The sequence below is a fragment of the Hyla sarda genome, chromosome 5, assembly GCF_029499605.1.
Source record: "Hyla sarda isolate aHylSar1 chromosome 5, aHylSar1.hap1, whole genome shotgun sequence".
NCBI classification, from domain to species: Eukaryota; Metazoa; Chordata; class Amphibia; order Anura; family Hylidae; genus Hyla; species Hyla sarda.
In genome coordinates, this window is record NC_079193.1 from 155,784,596 (window position 1) to 155,810,154 (window position 25,559).

A 25,559-nucleotide genomic window follows, 5' to 3' on the forward strand; every position below is an offset into this window, starting at 1 on the left:
CAAAAGTATTTCATAAGATTAGTTCATTCATTCAGATCTAGTATGTGTTATCTTCGTATTCCCTTTATTTTTTTTAGCAGTGTATATTGTTCAAAATGCACTGTCCCAAGGGAAGCTCTGCTCTCAGTTTTTTCTGAACTGGAATCTTAATAGCCTGTTAAAGCTGTGGCCCGGTGGGAGCTCTCACAGAGAGCTCTCTCCTGATCTGTAGTTTTTATCAGTAGAATTTTTTTCAAAGATATGAAGTGACCACAAGTGTTTATTTTTGTTTACAGTATTTTATTTCAAAAATGGGAAAAGGGTGGTTGATTCAAACTTGTAATAGGGAAAGCGTTAAAGGGGTACTCTGGTGGAAAACTTTTTTTTTTTTTTAAATAAATTGGTGCCAGAAAGTTAAACAGTAAATTACTTCTATTAAAATGTTTTTGTCCTTCTAGTACATATTAGCAGCTGTATTCTACAGAGGAAATTATTTTATTTTTGAATTTCTTTTTTTGTCTTGTCTACAGTGCTCTCTGCTGACACCTGATGCCCGTATCAGGAACTGTCCAGAGCAGGAGAAAATCCCCATAGCAAACCTGTGCTGCTCTGAACAGTTCCTGACATGGACAGAGGTGACATCATTTCCTCTGTAGCATACAGCTGCTAATAAGTACTGGAAGGATTAAGCTTTTTAAATAGAAGTAATTTACAAATCTGTTAAACTGTCTGGCACCAGTTCATTTAAAAAAAAAAAAAAAAAGTTTTCCACTGGAGTACCACTTTAATCCACATTTATAAAAAAAAAAAAAATCAGTCATCATAGGGGCTATTAGATGCAATCTTTAGATTGCCTACACTGTTCAAAGCTGTGCCATAGCATAGCATTGATCAGTGTTATCAGCGATCCATTGCTCCAGGCTTCCATGACTTCCTGGAGCACCGATCGCAAAGCAAGGAGGCAGATTGGTACCCCACAATTGCGATCCGTTGGTCCCGATCAGCCCAGTAAGCTAGGCGTGATATAAATTACCTGCATTTAGACTCCAGGATCAACTTTGCGGCGTCTAAAGGGTTGCTAAGCTGCTGAGCGTGCTTCATATGGCCGGAGTAGGCGCAGGGCGTTCATGTACGTCCTGCGTCCTTACTATAAGTGGTCAAGCTGATGCATTATGTAAAATGAAACATATTTAAAATGTACAAGCATTTCTGAAAATGTCCTGTTTGAGAGATATAAGGTCACTTACTGTATCCCCCATGTGCCTGCTTTCTTTTGATAACTGTTGCCCCTGGTTATGACCCACTGAGATGGATCACACATGCTCCTATCAACTGCAGTCTCTTTAAGGTAATGGCAGTTGGTCTCCTCTGAACTTTATAGAAAAATCTCTCAGAAGACAGCTTTGTTGGATTTCAGTTAATCACAGAGCAGCACCTTCCAAATAGAACTCACAGGAGGTAATATTGTCATATCTGTGATGTCATAATCATTTTCCACCAGAGGGCAGCACTGAGTATACATAGCTGTGCACGGCTGCTCCTGCTCATTCTTCATCACGGAGGACAGAGCCACAGCCAAGATCAGGATCAGAATCCAAGGGAGAAGCAGTGTTTTCCACCCAGTGTGCCTCCAGCTGATGCAAAACTACAACTCCCAGAATGCCTGAACAGCATTTGGCTGTCTTGACCTGCTGGGAGTTTTAATTTTGCAACATCTGGAGGCACTCTAGTTGGAAAACACTGCTATAAGGGTTAGTATATGTGAAGTAAGATAGAGGTAGCAAAAGTAGGAGCCTGGAGAAGCAGATTCATACACATAACTGGTAAGTATAGAATTCAAATAGGTTTTTGTTGCCGTTTCCTGTGCTTGATAAGTTTGTGCTCATTCCTACAATAAATATGATAATATATATATATATATATATATATATATATATATATATATATATATATATATATATATTTTGCTTTAATATCTTCGATATACTGTACTGTTAGGATGTGGAATTAAGGTGCCGGATCAACTGTCTCAGACTGTAATTGACAGACAAAATACCTTGCTTTTAAAGGGGTACTCTGGTAGAAAACAAATGTTTTCAAATCAACTAGAGACAGAAAGTTAAACAGTAAATTACTTATTTAAAAAACCACAGTGCTCTCTGTTAACACCTCTGTCCATGTCAGGAACTGTCCTGAGTAGAAGCAAATTCCCATAGGAAATGTCTTCTGCTCCGGACATTAGGAGAAGGTAATGTGACTTATAATCACAATTGAGGTGTTTAATGAAGATGTATATCTACTATATATCATGATCTCATAGAGACAGCATATAGACCTGTGAGTTGAGGGATCTGAGCTAGTAGGTGATGATGATATCCTGTAGTCCACAGGAAGTCAGACTTTGACATCCTGTTGTAACCATTAGGCCCTGGAAGATTAAGCAAGTCAGACTTGTGATCAAATGACCAAACTAGAGTAATAAAACACATGAATGCAGCTGTGCTGCAATAAAACAAATGGCACAAAACAAACAAACAAAAAAAAAAAACCCTGGGATTTCTTCTTTAAGCCGTGGCAAACAATTATGTTTATAGGGAGGTCAGGAGAGATAGCAGTCACTGAATAAGTAGAAAAGCGTATAGCCACCTTTGGGCACCCTGCCATATTTCGACAGAGGCAGCAATGAGATTCATAGTCCATACAGTTCCACCAGTAAACAAATCGCCAGTCCCCAGCAGTTGTAGACATTAAATTGTCATTTTAGTTTAGTATAGCTTATAAATATCATGAATTAATCCATGTACATAGAATGTTACTCTGTCTTGTACATCCATTTATCATTACTTGCTGAAAGGATCTCTCCTACATTGTACTTGACATCTTGAATTGACATAAGTATAAAAGACAATTGCCATCAGATTTGTGGCTTCAAGCAAGGTCAGCTGTTACATGACTCCTGTTCTTATAACAAAAACGATAAAAAACGGGGTTCTAAAAGTTAATAATGTTTCATATCACATTACTTTCAATTTAATACACTTCCGCTCCACTTTACAATTCATTATTTTCCTAATAACACCCCAGGCTTTTAAAGGAAATGAAGTTGCTGTCATTCCTATGCCAAAATTTATAAAAGCTGATAGTTTAAGTACAACTGTAGTAAAGTCAACTCCTACATTTCTGTATTAGAACCTGGCATGGGGAGAGCTAAATTCAGTTTAGTATAATGTAAAAGATAAGCCTCATTACCTCCTGGACATCTTCTCATTTCTTGGTCATAAATCCTATTACCTTGTATTACAAACTGCCATAAAAATCAGAGATAAAATATAATTTATGCTCAGTGTACAGAAGCTGTTTCTTGACTCCAGAGAAGCAGGGTACCAGAAAATGAGAAAGTATGTATGCAAACCCAAAGCTATTTATATTGACTGAGCATGTACGACATGAGAAACAAAGTAGGGAGGGCTGCACATTTTTAAGCCAGGAACAAAAATTAAAAAATTGATCCTGTAAAGGTGACTTAGACACATGATTCAAAGAGCTTAGTTACATGCCGAACGTGTCTCATAGCCACATAGAAGTACTGGACAAATAACAGTTCATGCTCGCGCTCTGATCATTTCTTGAACATCATACTTCAGAGTCTGGAATTGATTTTTAAACCAATTACCGTATTTTTCGCCCTATAGGACGCACCGGCATATAAGACGCACCCAATTTATAGGTGCAAAATCTAAAAAAATAAAGATTTTGAACCCAATAGTGGTCTTCAACCTGCGGACCTCTAGATGTTGCAAAACTACAACTCCCAGCATGCCCGGACAGCCGTTGGCTGTCCGGGCATGCTGGGAGTTGTAGTTTTGCAACATCTGGAGGTCCGCAGATTGAAGACCACTGCATAGGAGGTAATACTCACGTGTCCCCGCCGCTCCGGACCCGTCACCGCTGCCCTGGATGTCGCTCTATCGCTGTCGCCGTGTCCCTGTCGCTCTGGAACGTCTCTGCTGCCGGCCGGGTAACCTCGCTCTTCGTCGCCGCCATCACGTCGTTACGCACACCGACGCACGTACGTGACGACGAGGAAGGAGAGCGCCGGCCATACAGGGGATCCCTGAACGGAGAAGACACCGAGGAGGCAGGTAAGGTCCCTCCCGGTGTCCTGTAAGCACTAACCCGGCTATTCAGTCGGGCTGTTCGGGACCCCCGCGGTGAAATCACGGCGGTCCCGAACAGCCCGACTGAACAGCCGGGTTAGTGTCACTTTCCCTTCAGACGCGGCGGTCAGCTTTGATCGCCGCGTCTGAAAGGTTAATACAGGGCATCACCGCGATCGGTGATGTCCTGTATTAGCCGCGGGTCCCGGCCGTTGATGGCCGCAGGGACCGCCGCGATAGGTGTGTATTCGCCGTATAAGACGCACCAACTTTTTCCCCCCCCTTTTGGGGAAGAAAAAGTGCGTCTTATACGGCGAAAAATACGGTATGTCTCTGACCTCAATGCAGATTTAAGATTAACCCCTTAAAGAGATACTCTGGTGAAAAATAGTTTTTTTTATACCAACTGGCTTCAGAAAGTTAAAGGGATACTCTAGAGGGAAAACATGTTTTTTTTTTTAAATCATCTGGTGCCAGAAAGTTAAACAGATTTGTAAATGACTTCTATTTAAAAATCTTAATCCTTCCAGTACTTTTTAGCTGCTGTATGCTCCACAGGAAGTTGAGTTGTTCTTTTCTGTCTGACCACAGTGCTCTCTGCTAACACCTCTGTACATGTCAGGAACTGTCAAGCGCAGGATAGGTTTGTTATGGGGATTTTCTCCTACTCTGGACAGTTCCTGACACAGACGGAGGTGTCAGCAGAGAGCACTGTGATCAGAAAGAAAAGAAATTAAAAAAGAAAAGAAATTCCTTTGTAGCATACAGAAGCTGATAGGTACTGGAAGGATTACTTTTTCTAAATAAAATTTATTTACAATTCTGTTTACCTTGTTTTCCACCGGAGTACCCCATTAACCTATTTGTAAATTACTTCTATAAACAAAATCTTAACCCTTCCAGTACTTATCAGCTGCTGTATGTGCCACAGGAAGTTGAGTTGTTCTTTTCTGTCTGACCACAAGTGCTCTCTGCTGACGCCTCTGTCTATGTTAAAGTAGGATCAAATCCCCATGGCAAACCTCTCCTGCTCCGGACAGTTCCTGACATGGACAGAGGTGTCAGCAGAGAGCACTGTGATGAAATAGAAAAGAACAACTCAACGTCCTCTGTAGTATACAGCAGCTGATAAGTAGTGGAAGGATTAATATTTTTTAATAGAATTAATTTACAAATCTGTTTAACTTTCTGGCACCAGTTGATTTGAAAAAAAAAAATACTTTCCATCGGAGTACTCCTTTAACCCCTTAAGGACCAAGGACATACCGGTACGTCCTTGGTCCTGCTCTTCTGATATAACGCGGGGTTACACAGTAACCCCGCGTCATATCATGGCGGGCCCGGCGTCATAGTGAAGCCGGGACCCGCCTCTAATAGCGCGCAGCGCCGATCGCGGCGCCGCGCGCTATTAACCCTTTAGCCGCGCGCTCAAAGCTGAGCCGCGCGGCTAAAAGTGAAAGTGAAAGTTCCCGGCTAGCTCAGTCGGGCTGTTCGGGATAGCCGCGGCTAATCGCGGCATCCCGAACAGCTGACAGGACAGCGGGAGGGCCCCTTCCTGCCTCCTCGCTGTCCGATTGCCGAATGACTGCTCAGTGGCTGAGATCCAGGCATGAGCAGTCATCCGGCAGAATCGTTGATCACTGGTTTCTTATGAGAAACCAGTGATCAACATAGAAGATCAGTGTGTGCAGTGTTATAGGTCCCTATGGGACCTATAACACTGCAAAAAAAAAGTGAAAAAAAAAAGTGAATAAAGATCATTTAACTCCTCCCCTATTAAAAGTTTGAATCACCCCCCTTTTCCAATAAAAAAAAAAACACAGTGTAAATAAAAATAAAAATAAACATATGTGGTATCACCGCGTGCGGAAATGTCCGAATTATAAAAATATATCATTAATTAAACCGCTCGGTCAATGGCGTGCGCGCAAAAAAATTCCAAAGTCCAAAATAGTGCATTTTTGGTCACTTTTTATATCATTTATGATCAATAAGTCCTATCAATGCAAAAATGGTACCGTTAAAAACTTCAGATCACGGCGCAAAAAATGAGCCCTCATACCGCCCCATACACGGAAAAATAAAAAAGTTATAGGGGTCAGAAGATGACAATTTTAAACGTATTAATTTTCCTGCATGTAGTTATCATTTTTTCCAGAAGTCCGACAAAATCAAACCTATATAAGTAGGGTATCATTTTAATCGTATGGACCTACAGAATACATATCAGGTGTCATTTTTACCGAAAAATGTACTACGTAGAAACGGAAGCCCCCAAAAGTTACAAAACAGCGTTTTTTTTTCAATTTTGTCGCACAATGATTTTTTTTCCCGCTTCACCATAGATTTTTGGGCAAAATGACTGACGTCATTACAAAGTAGAATTGGTGGCGCAAAAAATAAGCCATCATATGGATTTTTAGGTGTAAATTTGAGTTATGATTTTTTAAAGGCAAGGAGCAAAAAACGAAAATGCAAAAACGGAAAAACCTCCGATCCTTAAGGGGTTAAGGACAAAGGGATATTTTTAATTTTGCACTTTAATTTTTTTCCTCCTTGCCTTCTAATAGCCATAACACTTTACATTTTCCACCTACAGCCCCATATAAGGACTTTTTTTTTTAGTGACACTAATTGAACTTTGCAATTGTCTTGCTCATTTTACTAGCAAAATCTACAGTGAAAGATTTATAACTTTTGGGGGCTTATGTTTTTAAATGCAATTTTCTGTAAAAATGACATTATCTTTATTCTGTAGGTACATACAATTAAACAGATTTTATTTTACTTTACTTGTATTCGTTCCGGGGCCGAATTGGAGAATGGGCGGAGCTTCCCGAAGTCACTGCTGCTGCTTCTCTGCTGGGTCCCGCTGCTGGCAAACAACAGCGGTGACATCGGGAAGCTCTGTCCATGCCCATGCGATCCACCCGCCTATGTTATCCACCCCACCAGACCACAAGGCACTGTTTAAAGTTCTCTTCAGATGCCGCTGTCAGCTTTGACAGAAGCAATCTAAAGGATAAATAGCTGGCTGCAGCGATCCCTGCCTGCAGGTTATTAGCAGCAGCCCCCAGTTAGGGGGTCACCGGGTATAATGGACTAGATCCGTCATGTGTCGCGAAGTGGTAAATTTAATATAGGTAAATAAGGCTGATTGCCAGACAAATAATGTTTAGGTCAAAACTGTAATATTTATGGGCAGCTTAAAAAGTAAACATTGTTTGAGGTAACATTTCAAAATAAACTGGCATATAAACGTGGTTAATAACAGAATTTACAATGTATTTGGAAAGCTTTCAGACCGTTTCACTTTTTTCACATACAGGTAAAATGCAACTTAAAAGTTGAAACTAACATTGGAGAGAGACTCATTACATGCAAAGCAAGATAGTTCAAGCCGTGATTTGTCATAATTGTGATGATTATGGCTGACAGCTCATGAAAACCCCAAAGCCCCCCCCCCCCTCCCTAATTACTATGATTTGGGGAGCCATGTCATCTGCCGATGTTGGTTCACTGTGCTTCATTAAGTCATTAAGTCCAGGGTCAACACATCTGTCTACCAGGAGATTTTGGGGCGCTTCCTTTCCTTTTAAGTTGCAATAATGAAATACAATGAACTTTTGCACGATATTCTACTTTTTCGAGTTTCACCTGTATTGTTTTCCTTCATCATTTTGCATTCAACGACCCATAATGACTATAAGTGAAAGCAATGTTAGAAATCTTTGCTAATATATTGAAACTGAAAAGTACTTAGTGGAAGCCCCTTTGGTATGGATTACAGCCTCTATTTTTCCAAAATCTTGGTTTTATCCCATCAGCTTGTTCTATTCTGAAAGACTTTTAGGTGCTTTCTTTGCAAACTCCAGGTTGGTTTTCATGTATCTTTTACTGAGTAGAGGATTCTTTAAGGTCATTAATGCCAGATTAGTGGATGTTTCTCCCATCTGTACACAGGATCTTTGGAGCTCAGCCAGAGTCGTTTTTGGTTCTTGGTCACCTCTCTTACTTAAAGGAGTACTGCAGCCATAGACAACTTATCCCCTTACCCGCAGGATAGGGGATAAGTGTCTGATCGAGGGGGGTCAGAACATTGGGGACCCGGCACTGCTGCGGCTCTGCGTGGCTAATGTTCGTGTCGTTGACCTCAGTAAAAGGCTGACAGACACGCTCCCTCCAATTAGCTCTATGGGAGAGGTGGGATGCACGAACGCGGTATCTCCACCTCTCCCATAGAGATACATGGAAGGGACGTGTCGGTCAGTGCCAAGTAGGCAGTGAAACCTTGATTTTGTAGTCCATATAAAAACTAATTTTACAGCTTTTGCCTGGAGCTGCACTTTGAAGATTTTCTATAGTAGTTATACAATACCTTTATCCCCTTCTCTGTTTGGCAAACGTATGAGAACATGATTACAAGTATTGCATTGTAGACGGATACATCCCTGCCCTGACTCCATGCCAATACTTGACTAATGGATGTCTAATGTATGTAATGCTTAAGTCTTCATTTTAAGAGAATATTTGTTAGCAGATCAGTTTTCCTATGAGTCAATGATCTAGATTTTCTATCAATCTTTTATTAAATGAAAGTAGTTTTGAAAATATTGTGTTGCCTTTCAAATGGAATGAAATTTCTTAGCTATGTCTGCTATCATCGATCATGTGTACATGTGAACTGTGGAATGTTTGTGCCAGCGTACCAGCCTTAGGTATCTATGGCTCATTAGTCCCTCAGCCTGAACATACAAGGTTAACTTTTAAAGAAATAGGTTTCAACATACGAGATTTATTAAGCTGGTAAATTGCGTGGATTGTACCAGTTCCACTGGTAAATGACAGTCCAGGAAACAAAATTCAAGGTGAGGTTAATAACACGTTTTCTAAAATTTCCAATATTATAGAAATGAACAAGAACATTATGACGCTTATTTTTTTCCATTCAAGTAAAAAATCAATACAATTTAAAGAGGTATTCCAGGCAAAACCTTTTTTTTATATATCAACTGGCTCCGGAAAGTTAAACAGATTTGTAAATTACTTCTATTAAAAAATCTTAATCCTTCCAATAGTTATTAGCTTCTGAAGTTTTCTGTCTAACTGCTCAATGATGATGTCACGTCCCGGGAGCTGTGCATGATGGGAGAATATCCCCATAGGAACTGCACAGCTCCCAGGACGTGAGTCATCATCAGCAGTTAGACAGAAAACAACAACTCAACTTCAGAAGCTAATAACTATTGGAAGGATTAAGATTTTTTAATAGAAGTCATTTACAAATCTGTTTAAGCCAGTTGATATATAAAAAAAGTTTTGGCCTGGAATACCCCTTTAAGCATTTTGGTCATTCTTGAAATAAGCTGTTTAGAATTTTTTTGGCATGAAGAAAATATTTTCATAAGAGTTAGAACCAACGGTTTAGTAGTTCCATAGTAATACCAGGAAAGAAGGAAACCACTATAGACTGCATAATTTTGTGTGTGGTCAATGTTATTCATCATATTGGTTCCCACACAGTAAAAAAAAAAAAGGAAAGAACAAAAGGGAACCTCTAAAACTTTACTTTTACTGTGCACATCTAAAATTTACAAAATTATCAAATAGAAATAGTAGAAAAATAGAAAAATATATTACATTAAATAGCCGCCATCAGTATAAACCAGAAACTAATTATAAATATATGTTACTATACAGCGATCATCTCTGCCAGAAGCGAGGTTAATTTACTGTAGCGCAACTATTGTGCCTCACTCTTTCATGCCAGAGATGACCCTTTTCACATATACTCATCAGAGTACACTCAAACTGCCAACAATTCACTGCAAGCAGGCAGTCCAACCGTATGCAGTTATAGGTTACTCTCTAAAGCAGCTGTATCCTCTTAGATCCATGTTCACACTATGTCAATATGTATACACTACACTCGGGTGGGTCCACCCACAGTATGCTACAATATAATTAATGGTGGTACTTTTTTTGCTGAATATGCGCCTGTTCACATTACTGAATTCCAATATTGAAATGGTTTTCTCTCAAAAAATCCAGTTTACTGTCCATACAAATTAGAGTCCCTTGATGACCAGGGTGGATGAACTATTAGTTAGAAAGAAAGAACCAACAGAGTCCAGAGTTCACACTACGGCACATCCACGTCCAGACATACAGCCTTCTGTCAGCAAAAAAGATTATTTTCATTGACCAACAGACCAGGTCGTGGTTTTAAGCAGTCCACCAATTTTAACATATGTGGATGTGACTAAAGTCCCAAGATAGTCCTTACATTAAATCATCCATATTGACCAGCGTTTGGAGACAGTTTCCTGTGTACATCAGCACAATATTCTATTCATCAATGCACAGAAAGAAGCCCCATCCAGTGCACTTATAGCCAGTTCACACTCTGCAGTATTAACACTTCACTTGTGTTCACACTCTGCGGTTTTGATAATTCACTTCTATTCAACAGCTATGGCTGTTGTCCATGTTAGAACTGCATTTCACTTCAAGCCAGAGATACACCATCATATTATAGCTTGGATGTATTTATATATAATCGCAGTTAATATAACAGAAGTTCACACTGTGCGGTATATTTCTCCACTGCTTCTACATATAATACATAGCCGCTCATCACATTATCCAAGTTGGTATAGTGGATGAAAGTAGCAGTATAGTGTGACATAGTTTTACCGCATCTATCGTCGAAACATATAGTGTGATCAGGGCTAGATCTGCGGATTTATACTTTCAGTGATATATAGCTGTCATCTCAATGATCAAAGAAATATCTCCCGATGGTAATATACACGTGCTGGTATAGATGTGCTGTTGTGTACACTTATCTGTCTCCGTAGATGCTTTGTGGATCAGATCCAGGCGTCTATCTGATAGTCCATTGCTGCTGATGGCTCCAAATTTCTTACGATATCCATATATTAAGGGTCCAACGCGTTTCAATAGCTCAAAATCTTCAGGGACCTTTTATAAGCTTGGTCTCCTTGTTGTATTACAGTGCATACATAGCACCGTGCATGCGGCTCTGATGGCGGCCGTGCTAAACTAACAAACACTACTAACTAATATACCTACATGCACCTGTTCGTGTAATCCAAGGCTCCAATCAGCGGTATGTCACGTCACAGGGGAGTGACTTACTATGCACATCGCTGATACATTTGGCCAGGGATCAGGAAGCAAGGTGCGCGATCTGTCAGGAGGTAATGTAAAACCTCATACTGTCTTATTGTGTCGGGCAAGGGGGATGTGCAACGCATCTATATATATAGATGCAAATAAATGTAATTTTTATTTTTGTATACGATAGTAAGAACGTCTCAATAGATTTGAATACAGTATTCACCAGCACATACATACATATGCCGTAATGTTTATAACTAGTAACCAGGTGGCTAAACATTAACATATATTGTGACACTTTAGTTTTCCGATTAGAGCAGATAGACTAGGTAGCGAGATATTATAATTAATCTACCTCCCACTTTATATCGCTGGGCTTTATGTTACTCTATAATAGTGGGACTAATCAATAAAACTTGCATAAGATATAAAATCATTGAGGTTTTACACATTCAATCCTGAATGTCCATTCTGCCTCACGCTGAAGCAGGAGCTTATCCCAGCATCCTCCTCTCTTCGGTGGTGCTATGACCTCAATGACTTGTACTCTTAGGCTTTCAGTATTGCTTGAATGAGCCTCGGCGACGTGTTTAGCTACTGGGGTGTCCCTTGAATGTCTGATGTCCCCTAGATGTTCCTGTAATCGTTTTTTCAGGGGCCACACAGTAAAACGGCAATTTTACAGCCCAAAAACTGGCCATATTATACCCAATAAGATCAATTTAACTTGGTGAGATACATTTTCCAGCCAAACTTTGCATGGCTGTATAATGAAGTAAAATGAAGGGGGGGGGGTTGCCTATTGTGCTAAAATGCAGCCCTAGTTTAGTGTATATAATAAATATGGACAAAAATAAATAAATAGCAGAAACATGTCTGCTTGCAAAAGAACGGCTCAAAAGTCAGAAGTTTTCAGACATTTTTGAGAATGAAAAATGAGTCTAAAAAACATTGTTTATATTAAATGTTTAAGTTACTGTGCTCGCCAGTGAAATACTCAACCAAGCTCTAGGAAAATTCCTATATACAATGGCCCATTTGATGGATACTCCATAAATGTGTATTAGGTACAGGTCACACCATGGGGAATTAGGAGATAAAGGGGTTACTACAGCAAGCTCTTTCTGTAACTACAAGAAATTTTTGAAAATGTCTAGGTGTAAGCATGGCCGGGTCTATACCAAATGTTATAAAAATAATGGCAACACAAAATCAGCAAATGCGGATAACAGAACTCCCCTGGCATCATGTTTAATCATGTAAACTGTAACCACCATCTTGCCATTATACCTTAAAAGACATACAATAAAAACACCTAAAATGTCAACTTAACCATAGTAGTCCTTTTTGTGGCACCCATATTGGTTGTCAAATTATACCCATTTTTTTTTTTAGCAGCTGGTAAGCTTTTGTCATTTTGTTATATAAACAACATAGTGACAATTTAGCATTCATTCAAAGGTGACCACTAACATTTGAAAAAGAGGCTTCCACAAGTGAACAGAAAATGGTGATATCTCTGTAGGCCAAAATGATCTGTCTGCTCACTAATTACTAAATCAAAAATCACCCATTAGGAAACAGAAGAACTGAGTATATCCAAATAATCCCAATAGAAACTTAAATAGGCACTGTAAGATACAAAAAAAAAATCATATGTTGTACATCAAAACATTAACCCCTTAAGGACCCGGGGTTTTTCCGTTTTTTGCATTTTCGTTTTTTCCTCCTTACCTTTAAAAAAATCATAACTCTTTCAATTTTGCACCTAAAAATCCATATGATGGCTTATTTTTTGCGCCACCAATTCTACTTTGTAATGACATCAGTCATTTTGACCAAATATCTACGGTGAAACGAAAAAAAAAAATCATTGTGCGACAAAATTTTAAAAAAAATGCCGTTTTGTAACTTTTGGGGGCTTCCGTTTCTACGTAGTAAATTTTTCGGTAAAAATGACACCTTATCTTTATTCTGTAGGTCCATATGATTATAATGATACCCTACTTATATAGGTTTGATTTTGTCGGACTTCTGGAAAAAATCATAACTACATGCAGGAAAATTAATACGTTTAAAATTGTCATCTTCTGACCCCTATAACTTTTTTATTTTTCCGTGTTTGGGGCGGTTTGAGGGCTCATTTTTTGCGCCGTGATCTGAAGTTTTTAACGGTACCATTTTTGCATTGACAGGACTTATTGATCATTTTTAAAATGATATAAAAAGTGACCAAAAATGCACTATTTTGTACTTTGGAATTTTTTTGCGCGCACGCCATTGACCGAGCGGTTTAATTAATGATATATTTTTATAATTCGGACATTTCTGCACGCGGTGATACCATATATGTTTATTTTTATTTACACTGTGTTTTTTTTTTATGGGAAAAGGGGGGTGATTCAAACTTTTAATAGGGGAGGAGTTAAATGATCTTTATTCACTTTTTTTTTTCCACTTTTTTTTTGCAGTGTTATAGGTCCCATAGGGACCTATAACACTGCACACACTGATCTTTATCATTGATCACTGGTTTCTCATAGGAAACCAGAGATCGACGATTCTGCCGCATGACTGCTCATGCCTGGATCTCAGGCACTGAGCAGTCATTCGGCGATCGGACAGCGAGGAGGCAGGTAGGGGCCCTCCCGCTGTCCTGTAAGCTGTTCGGGATGCCGCGATTTCGCCGCGGCTATCCCGAACAGCCCACTGAGTTAACCGGCAACTTTCGCTTTCACTTTTAGCCGCGCGGCTCAGCTCTGAGCGCGCGGCTAAAGGGTTAATAGCGCGCGGCGCCGTGATCGGCGCTGTACGCTATTAGAGGCGGGTCCCGGCTTCACTATGATGCCGGGCCCGCCGTGATATGAGGAGAGCAGGACCAAGGACGTACCGGTACGTCCTTGGTCCTTAAGGGGTTAAAGGGGTACTCCGGTGGAAAACTAATTTTTTTAAATCAACTGGTGCCAGAAATTAAAAACAGATTTGCAAATGACTTCTATTTAAAAATCTTAATCAATCCTTAATCCAGTACGTACCAGCTGCTGTATACTACAGAGGAAGTTCTTTTCTTTTTGAACTTCTTTTCAGTGCTCTCTGCTGACACCTCTGTCCATGTCAGGAATTGTCCAGAGAAGGAGCAAATCCCCATAGCAAACCTATCCTGCTCTGGACAGTTCTTGATACAGACAGAGGTGTCAGAAGAGAGCACTGTGATTAGACTGAAAAGAACTCCAGAAAGAAATACAACTTCCTCTGTAGCATACAGCAGCTGATAAGTACTGTAAGGATTAAGATTTTTCAATAGAAGTAAATATGAAACACAAATATATGTTTAACTTTCTGGCACCAGTTGATTTAAAAAAAATGTGTTTTCCATCGGAGTACCCCTTTAACATTTCCAATACACTTCATAAGAAAATTTTATTTCCTTTTTATAGAAATCATAGCTTATAAAATCATGACTTTGTCCAAGATAAAGCACAGGCTTAGACAAAGTCCAGTAAGTGAGGGTGGGCTAGCACTTCTCTGTATGATAAGACAGGACAGAGCACAGAGGAGTGCTATCAGACAGGAGAGCGCACAGAGGAGTGCTATCAGACAGGAGAGAGCACAGAGGAGTGCTATCAGACAGAAGAGAGCACAGAGGAGTGCTATCACACAGAAGAGAGTGTAGAGGAGTGGTATCAGACAGGAGAGAGCACAGATGAGTGGTATCAGACAGGAGAGAGCGCAGAGGAGTGGTATCAGACAGGAGAGAGCACAGAGGAGTGCTATCAGACAGGAGAGAGCACAGAGGAGTGCTATCAGACAGGAGAGAGAGCACAGAGGAGTGCTATCAGACAGGAGAGAGAGCACAGAGGAGTGCTATCAGACAGGAGAGAGAGCACATAGGAGTACTATCAGACAGGAGAGATCACAGAGGAGTGCTATCAGACAGGAGAGAGCAAAGAGGAGTGGTATCAGACAGGAGAGAGCACTATCCAACAGGAGAGAGCACAGAGGAGTACTATCCGACAGGAAAGAGCACAGAGGAGTGCTATCAGACAGGAGAGAGCACAGAGGAGTGCTATCAGACAGGAGAGAGCACAGATGAGTAATATCCGACAGGAAAGAGCACAGAGGAGTACTATCATACACAAAAGAGTACATAGGAGTGCTATAAGACAGGAGAGAGCACAGTTAAGTGCTAGCCCACCCTCACTTACTAGACTCTGTCCATGCCTGTGTTTTCACCTAAATTTTACATTCTAGGTGAAAATATTCTGTAAGTACAACATTCCTTTCAATAGAGGGAGGAAATAGAAGTCTCTTAAATTTGTGTACACCTCACATATAATTTATAAGAAGCCTCATGCACCAATGAACCTTCAGAATTTTAATCCTCATTCTATAACTTCTTATTGAGTGCCCGCATAAACCAAATTTGCATTATGTATACTATGTACACAAAGTTTAGTGACAAAACTAAGCTTCCTTGAAATAAATTAAGCACCTCAACAGGATCTGTTCTGCATTATTTATTATTTGGAACTGTGAAGCTAGGCACGGTATTTTCCATTTCAAGATATATTTTACGGATGAATGCTGAGTAATAGCAGACACTGTTTGATGCAAGCTTTGCATGTTTTGGTATTACTGCAATTAACAAATACAAATAAAAGGACCTTATTCAGCACTTTAGAGACAAATCTAAACACAAACACACAAAGTGCCTTGTTTCTGGGTATGAATCCAGCCGACGCTGTGGTGCCAGTGACAAACCCCGTGCAGCAACCTCAGTTCAGAGGATCACTTCTCCAAATGATACAAACACCTTTGGGTGGATACTGGCTAGGATATCATTTACACCAAATTTTTAACTGGCTGTCTTCTTTAACTATTTTAAGACCTGAGCAGTTGTTCCTGTTTATGGGAAAACACTTTTTTTTTCTACTGGTAGCATTTATTTTAGTTTTGCCTTTATTTTATTTGCTCTCACAAGGTCATACAAATCTCTGGGGTGCATTTTAACAATACAATATTCTACTTTTCTAACGGGATATGAGGTCGGGATAGGAGGACAAGATATAAGATCGACATAATATGAGGTTGGGATAGGAGGACGGGATAGGAGAACAGGATAGCAGACGGGATAGGAGGACAAGATAGGAGGTCGGCATAAGAGGACGAGATATGAGGACGGAATATGATGACGGGATATGAGGTCAGGACATGAGAAGATGATATGAGGTCGGGATATAAGGACAAGTACTTCCTCCTATGTTGCTTTTCCTCCCTCACAAGAATTAGGTAGGAAAAACCAGACAATGCCGGGTAATCAGTTAGTAAAGCATAAATAAAGGACAACCTAGAACAAGTCTTGGCTTTAAGATAAAATCCAAGCTGTAATCAAAACAGGAAAGTTGATCAGTAATTCCCCTTGTCAAACCGGTGTGTTCCTACACAGTGAGCACTAAATTAAACTAAACTAAACACCTCACGAGTGGTGAAAGGTCTTTTTTAATACAGGTGCAAGTTACAATACAATGTATCACTGTAGATAGAAGCCCCCCGGGATAGATGAGAAGTGTATTTTGCTGCCATATTCAGCTCAAATTGGATTATCTAAATGAATACATTATACAAGCCCTCAGCAGTGGGGAGAAGTACCGTATGTTTGTGTGAGTTCTCATCATTGTATGATGGCAAGCATACCAGTTGAAAATGGTAAAAAAAAATCAAACACCAAATATATTACAAAGTTACAATTTTTAAACACATAAACAAACAATTTTTAAAGTAATTATTCCTGATACATAGTATTCTTGTATGCTTAACAAACAGTACCTTATGAATAAATGAGGTAACCAGGCTAAGTGTACAAATCATATCGTTTTCTTAGCTCTACATAATCCATAGCTAAGCAAAGCTTGACATTAGCCACATCTGACAACAGCCCTTTTAGCACAAGTAAAGTTATAAACTTTGTGAAGCTATCCTAGAATATTTTCCTCATAATAGCTCAAGCTCTCAGCGTATTTGTGTATTTAACTGTACTGAAAGTGACTTGTGCTTTTTGGACAAGATCATTTTTTGGGATGGTTAAAAAACACAAATGTCAAATAAACATCATTAAAACTCTACAATATGACAAAAACGCCTGTAACAATGATTGTCAGGCAAGCTTCGGCTTGGTACTTACAGGCTGCAGAAGATAGATAAGAGATGATTCTTGAATCACTATGACTGGGATGGAGGAGATTTTGACAGCATGATAGAGTGTCTCCACTGAAGCCATAATCTGGTCAAAGCGTCCCCCAAGTCCACCCAACGCAACAATGACATCAACCTTTGGAAGGGAAAAGAAATAATTTAGGATCAACAGAAACTAATAATACCGTATATCTAAAATAACACTATACTTTCCAAATGTGAAATGTACAGAATAGCCCTGTTACAGTAAAAGTCATAGGGCTGGACTATGATTGGTTAAAGACAGATAGACTGATGTGGAGAAATTCATTTAATATTTAGCAGACAAAGGGAGAGCAGCACACCGGAGTAATCAAACTTCAGATAGTGGGTGCAGGCAGTCACAGGGGCCCCGGTCCTGGGTCCAACAAAGTAGACACAACAAGGTTGACTGCAGCACATCAGCATATTCATTTGAAGATGTAACTTTATTCCATAAATACACTGTATTCATGGAATAAAGCTAAAACTTCAACTGAATACGCTGGTGTGCTGCAGTCCGCCTTCTTGTATCTCTGTTGTGAGGAATACAGTATGGAGTATTGCTTTGGTATTTTTTTACATCATTTTTTGTACAGCAGTATTGCTTTACCTTTATGCATGGCTCTACTATATACATGTGTTTATATGTAGTGTATGACGACAATATTTCTCTACTATATATGATGGGGTTATTAACTGTGTAAAAGTAGCATGTGTACTATACATTACCCTATGTATGTATATAGTGGAGGATTTATGTTTGCATTATATGGTACATATCATTTTTGTACTCTTTATTAACTAAAATATTTATATTTGTATTACTTACATATTCTGCAGTTGTGGCAATATTATTATTAGTGTGCAGTATGGCTACATTATGAATGTGCTTTATTGTAAAGCTACTGACTGTGCTATGCTAATGCATGCATCTGTGTGTGCACATGAAACAATTCACAAAACCCTTTTTATGATATATACTTACTGGCCAATTTATTAGGTACACCATGCAAGTACCAGGTATGACCCTCTTTTGCCTTCAGAAATGCCTTCATACTTTTTGGCATACTTTCTGCAAGGTACTGGAAACATTTCTCAGAGCTTTTCGTTCACATAGACATCATAGTATCATGCACTTGCTGCAGATTTGTTGGCTGTACATCCATCATGTGATTCTCCTGTTCTACCACATCCCAAATGTGGTCTATTAGATTGAGATCAGGTAATTGTGGAGGCCATTGGAGTGCAGTGAACTCATTGTCATGGTCTACAAACCAGGTTAAAGGGGTTATGCAGGAAAAAACTTTTTTTTTAAATATATCAACTGGCTCCAGAAAGTTAAAGAGATTTGTAAATTACTTCTATTAAAAAATCTTAATCCTTTCAGTACTTTATGAGCTGCTGAAGTTAAGTTGTTCTTTTCTGTCTAATTGCTCTCTGATGACACGTGTCTCAAGAACCGCCCAGTTTAGAAGCAAATCCCCATAGCAAACCTCTTCTACTCTGTGCAGTTCCCGAGACAAGCAGAGATGTCAGCAGAGAGCACTGTTGCCAGACAGAAAACAATAACTCAATTTCAGCAGCTGATAACTATTGAAAGTATTAAGATTTTTTAATAGAAGTAATTTACAAATCTGTTAAACTTTCTGGAGCCAGTTTTTTTCCTGGAATATCCCTTTAATATAAAGTAAGCTTTGTGACATTGTGCATTATACTGCTGGAATTATCCATCAGAAGATGTGTACACTAGTGGGATGCACATGATCAGAAATAATACTCAGGTCGGCTGTCACATTTAAATGATGCTCAACTGGTACTAAGGGGCCCAAAGTGTGTCAAGAAAATGTCCCCCACACCATTACACTACCAGCCTAAACCGTTTATACAAGGAAGGATGGATCCATACAATCATGCTGTTTATGCCAAACTCTTACCCTACCATCTGAATGTCGCAGTTTCAATAGAGGCCAAGCAACATTCTTTCAGTTTTTGTCTGTCCAATTTTAGTGAGCCTGTGCAAATGGTAGCCTCAGTTTCCTTTTTGTAGCTGACAGGAGTGGCCCCCAATGTGGTCTTCTGCTGTTGTAGTCTATCTGCTCTAAGGTTTGATCTAATGAGCCTTTATTCTGCATATGTTGCAAATGAGACTGTGTTCTGCATATGTTGGGTGTACCTAGTAAATATTTGAGTAACTGTTGCCTGTCGTCTTAAACCAGTCTGCCCATTCTCCTTTGACATCAAAAAGGTGTTTCTGTCCATACAGCTGCAACTCACTGGATATTCTCTCTTTTTTTGGACCATTCTTAGTAAATACTTAGGCCGACATTTATCATTGTCTTTCGACAGTTTTTGTGTCTTGAAAAGCCGCAAAAAAGGCGCAAGCAGGGTTTATTTGCGCCTTTTTTGCGCCTTTTGGTTTACATATTGCTGCTGATTTTGAGCTGCAATCCACTGATTTTGGCAATGCACATGATATGGAAGCGTTTTATCAACTGTGCCTTTTGTGAAAAGGCGCAAAAAAGGCGCAAAGCCACTGAAAAGTCTCTAAAACTACACCAGCCCAGACTTAGCTTAGATTTTTGGTTTATGTGGAGAGAGAAATTTCTGAAAATGTGACCTGTACAAAATGTATCAAATGCTCTATGAGCAGTTAATAAATTTGGTTCTCCTACACATTACCAGCACACAAAAAAGGTGTAGAAAAATGTTTCACTTACACCTACAATGATAAATGCCGGCGATAGAGATGACTGTGATACCAACAACCATGCCACGCTCAAAATCATGTAATTCCATTTCTTCCCGATTCTAATGCTTTGTCTAACCATGTCTACATGCCTAAATGCATTGAATTGCTGCCATGTGATTGACTGATTAGCCACTTGTGATAACAAGCAATTAAACGGACGTATCTAATAAAGTAGCCAGTGAGTATATGTCACACACATATGCATGTTTTGTTACTGTATATGCATGATTATTCCATGTTTTTATTGGATGTTCTTCTAGGTAGTGGGACAATTATCGCTGTGGCTAGTCCTAGACTTTGTATGACAGTAAGTAGCAAGTACGGTAATAGTGATATTTTATCCTGTAGAACTTTCTTTGTTAGAAGTATAGTATTACTGTTAAATGTATAACAATAATTTTCCCCATTTTTTAAATATTGATCAAATATGTATACACAACTTTATTTTATACATACAAGAATCATTGTCCTTCACAAGTCATAACATACATCCTATTTATGAAGTAATTCTGACATTTTATAGTACCTATCCCTGCAAAAATGTGTACTTATAGGTAGACAGTGGCATGGAGACAATAAAAAAATGTAGTGTACAGAAACTAAACATGTTCTAGTTCAACTAGGCTAATCCCAGGATTATTGAATATGGAAGGTTTAATTTAAGGCAAAAATTATATATTTAAAAAAAAAAAAAAAAAAAAAAAGCATGTAACTGTATTCCAACTACCTACATATTGTGAGGGATAAAAATATTTTATAAAGCTCCTTTTTTTTAAACTTTTGATTTAAATATAAAGGGACAAGTTTATCAATGGAAAACTGTCATTGCTGCCCACAGCAAACTGTGCAGCTTTTCTCTTTAACTAGACCTGTGTAAGAAAAAAAGAGTGGGACTCTCATTGGTTGCTATTGTCATTGTAGACAGTTTTGATAAATTAAGTCTATACCCAACACGGTTGACATTATGGCCAACCTTGGTGTGAAAAGAGCCATGTGTGTAATTGTGTGACATTTAGGGAATATGGTCAGAAACAACAAGAACTAGCTTCCCTGACTGCAAGGAACAGTTCTCATACATGCATTATCTTCCCCTCCCTCACCAGGAAAATCACACATAATAATTTACCCATACTATCCAACACATATGAACTCCTCTACTGGACTGATAAAGGCAAATCAATCTAACAGACTGTGGATTATGGTAGGAGCTAGGGATGGGCGGTATACCGGTTCATACCGAATACCAAATTGTTTGGGCTCCACAATATGAATTTTCCCCCATACCGCAATACCGGTTGGGCCCCTCCCCCACGGGAATGTATTATCAGCCTAGCACAGCCCTGTCCCCACATCGGAGAACTAACCCTATGTTACCTGCCAGAGCTGTTCTGCCCCCCCAATTAATGATCAGCCCAGCGGGGTACTACTCACAGATGTCGAGCACTGCCCTCCTCCTCTTTGTTGGGGGCCGCCGGGCGCTGGAACTCACTGTATGCCAGTGGTCTCCAACCTGCGGACCTCCAGCTGTTGCAAAACTACAATCCCAGCATGCCCGGACAGCCAACAGCTGTCCGGGCATGCTGGGAGTTGTAGTTTTGCAACAGCTGGAGGTCCGCAGGTTTGAGACCACTGCTGTATGCTGTATCCCTATGCCAGGGCTGCAAAAGATACAGAAAATAAACTTTTAACTCACCCACCTCGGCCGCATGCTGGGGACGGGGGAGGACAGCCGTCAGCCTATCAACGGCCGGAGCGATGCCCCGCCCCGGTTAGTGATAGGCTGAGCCCACTGTCATGTAAGAAGCCGGCTTTTTACATGACAGTGGACTCAGCCTATCACTGGCTGGGGTGGGGCATCGCTCCGGCCGGTGATAGACTGACGGCGGCCCCCAACAAAGAGGAGGAGGGCATTGCTTGACATCTGTGAGTAGTACCCCACTGGGCTGATCATTAATTGGTGGGTGCAGAACAGCGCTGGTAGGTCACATGATTTGGGGGGTGAAAATACCGTTATATACCGTGGAACCGCCGTAAGTTAAAAAAAATACTGTGATACACATATTTGGTCATACCGCCCAGCCCTAGTAGGAGCCTGTCACCCCATTGGCACGCCCGGGATCAGAAGGAGATGATTGGGTTCCACTGCAGATGGGGGTCTATTAATGGTTGCCAGATCTGTAAAAAAGTTCAAAAAGTTCAATGAAAAGTCAAGCCAACCAAGCCTGCTGTGAAGCAAGATGGCTTAGTCCTGGCTCTGCCAGAAAATGTCTATATCTATTTCCAGGTTGTTAAAGTCTTACCCTGGGTCAGCTCTGGGAAGGCATGGTGATCATGGCACGATGTGGTGTTTCAAAAGGTTTTACCCCAAAATTTTCTCCAGTCTATGATGAGAGGTCATACATCTTTACAGCCTGCTTTTGCTCTGAGAGGGAGAATCGTCTAGCCAGAAGAAGACATAGTGGTGCAAAGACTCTTCTGCCAACACTGGCCAAAAATGGTGCTGTGTGGCTTATACATCAAATCATCTTTATCTTTTGCCCCCTCATAGGGATTGGTCATGCCAGTAACCGTGAGTAAAAGTTTTACAATATATTCACCACAAAGAGACAAGCAGTGAAGTTCCTCCTCAACAGAGATTATTATATTCCACCTGTGTATATCTTCGGTAGCAACACATATTCTAAGACTTCTCTTTTGTATAACAGCTCTATTGGCAACTGAGACAATCACAAGTATCCAACCTAAAGACTGTAACATTACCACCCTGTGCTGTACGGGGTATAGGCCATATTGTTGCGCACAGCGGGCCTCAGCGTTTGGGCACAGACTTCTGACGTCAAGGCAGCAGCACAGTGGTGTATGCATGGAGTGAATATATAAGTTGGTCCCCGTAGCAGTGTAGCCTCTGGGGCCTTAAGCTACCACACTGGTCACACTGTAGCTTAAGGCACCGGTGGCCATACTGCTAGGAGGATCAACTTATCCATCCATCCTGTGCATACCCCACATGCTGCCACTGTTGTCTTCCTTTTATACAGCCCGATGCATTGATGCAATCACTTAACTGAATCATCTCCTAATACTATCCAGGGGACACAGTGGGGGCCTAATACTATAAAAGGGGTCTCAGAGAGAAGCCTAACACCCTAACACTTTACAGGGGTACAGAGGGGATCCTAATAATATCCAGGGAGCCTAATACAATACAAGAAGTACAGAGTGAGTCTAATATAGTATTTGGCACAAATAGGATCTAATACTGTGCAGAGTATATCCAACAGAGAAGGAACCTAATACTATGGAGGTGGCACGAGGTGTTCTAACAATACCAAGCAGACAAAGAGGGGGCACAGAGGAGGCTTAACTATACTGTGGGTGGCAAAAAAGGATCTTACTATAATCTGAGGGCACAAAGTAGGTTGTATAGGGAACAATAAATGGGAAGTCTGTGTAGAGGTGAGAATGGTGCTGGAAAAAAATAGACTAAAAAGTCTGACTGATTCCGCATAGATGACTCATGGCTTGAAGAATGCATCATGGTAGTCTGGGCTGAATGGAAATAAACTGGAAAAGTGAACATCTCCAATCAGAAATGGTGCCCCTGTCAGTTACTGGATGTAACTGTACTGTACTTACATGGTCTGCAGAGTTCCTGTGTAGGACTGGTCACTATATGGGAAAATACTGGCCTGTGTGGTGGGTCTAAGAGACTGATAAAACCTTATGCACTGCGTTGCAGCTGCCATCTTGGAGAGAAAGCTAAGCAGTGAGCAGTGCACAGAGCAACTCACTGTGGAACTTCTGATTCCAGAAAGCTATCATACTACATGCAAATGCAATTTGAGCAATGCATTGTGCAGTAGACTGACCTCAGTGATCTGCATTACTGTGTCCAGTTGCAGTGTGACTGACTGCAGAAATAGCCAATAGAAAGCTATCACACTATAAGACAAAGCAATTTGAGCATAGCATTGTGCAGCCGGTTGATCAGTGTTTTACCTGTATATTCTGGGGTTAACCAAATATAGAGCATTTTTGTAGCTAGGTTTAACAAAAAAATAAAAAATAAACTGCAATCCTAGCGGCAAAAGTTCATTGAGCCTTTTATGCCACGCTACCTGTATTTTCTGGGTTTAAAAAAATATAGGGCACTGCAGCCTGCTGTGCCCTGTCTACAACTACCACCAGTCCACCACCCTTGTTGATGCTACTACCAGCCAGGCCTACACATACACTACACAACCCATAATGCCCAAGAAATATAAAACATTTTGACTTATCATACAAAAGCTATTCCTTCTTCACTTTTTTTGGGACACCAATCCTGTTGCAACTCCCAAATAAGAGAATTTTTGGAACGCTTGTATAAAGCCACACTTGCTTCACTTGCCAGCCACAGAACCTGTTGCTACTCTCAAAAAGGGATCATTTTTAGAACACTTGGAAAAAGTCATTGCCTTTTTAAATACCTTCATGTGCATTTTAAAACCGGCGGGCATCTTTCAACAAAAATTTCTACTTTATGCACCTTTATTTTAGTGTTAAAAAGCATACAAAATCTTATTTGATTTACCCTCATCCCCCTCCCTTCCTAACCCTTTTGACCTGCATAAGTGTCTCTGCATACCTCTAATTGAAAAAAGCTGTACCCCTTTATACCATAATATGTTGTACTTAGGCTCCTTTCACACTATAAGCATTAATCCCTTATTATACATCTATTTTCTGTGTAAAAACGATATGTATAATAATGGATGAAATAAATAACGGGTGCTAACGGCTGAATAATGTCCATCAAAATACGCATCATGCTGGCCAGATGCGCTGCTGTTAGAATACTTTTCATTCATAGTGCTGCGAAGGCATATGATTATAGAAGCACTGTGGGGGCCAGACATATGGATATATCTCTGACCTCTGCAGCGCATCTATACAGACGCAGCTGTAGCGCTATGAATGACAAGTATTCTTTCAGCAGAACACCGCGCCGGCCAGATGCGCTGCTGTAGAATACTTTTCATTCATAGCACTGCCGGGGGCTTATGATAGCGCTGCGGGAGGAAAATGTATACATGTGCTGCGGGGGGAACATATATAAATGCGCTGTGAAGGGCAAGATATATATAGAAGCGCTGTGAGTGCCAGACATATACCCCCAACGATTCTATATATCTTAACCCACCGCAGCACTTCAATTTGAAGTTTAAAAGTGAAAGTAAATACATTGTATATTGCAGGGGAGTGGACCATGCCGCCCGCTCCCCTGTTTAATAACTTCTAATCGCATCGGGTCTCAGAAGTGAGACCCGATGCGATCA

At 40.2% G+C, this 25,559-nt stretch overlaps 1 protein-coding gene across 8 annotated transcripts in view; it reads right to left on the reverse strand.

Moving 5' to 3' along the window:
- The window catches only part of TPK1 (thiamin pyrophosphokinase 1), a 528,320-nt gene that overhangs the window by 214,167 nt on the left and 288,594 nt on the right, over window positions 1-25,559 (reverse strand). For all 8 annotated transcript variants that reach the window (XM_056520550.1, XM_056520546.1, XM_056520553.1 and 5 more), the window contains one exon: window positions 17,461-17,607. In XM_056520550.1, the coding sequence (XP_056376525.1) occupies window positions 17,461-17,607 (147 nt within the window). The remainder of the gene's footprint in view (window positions 1-17,460; window positions 17,608-25,559) is intronic.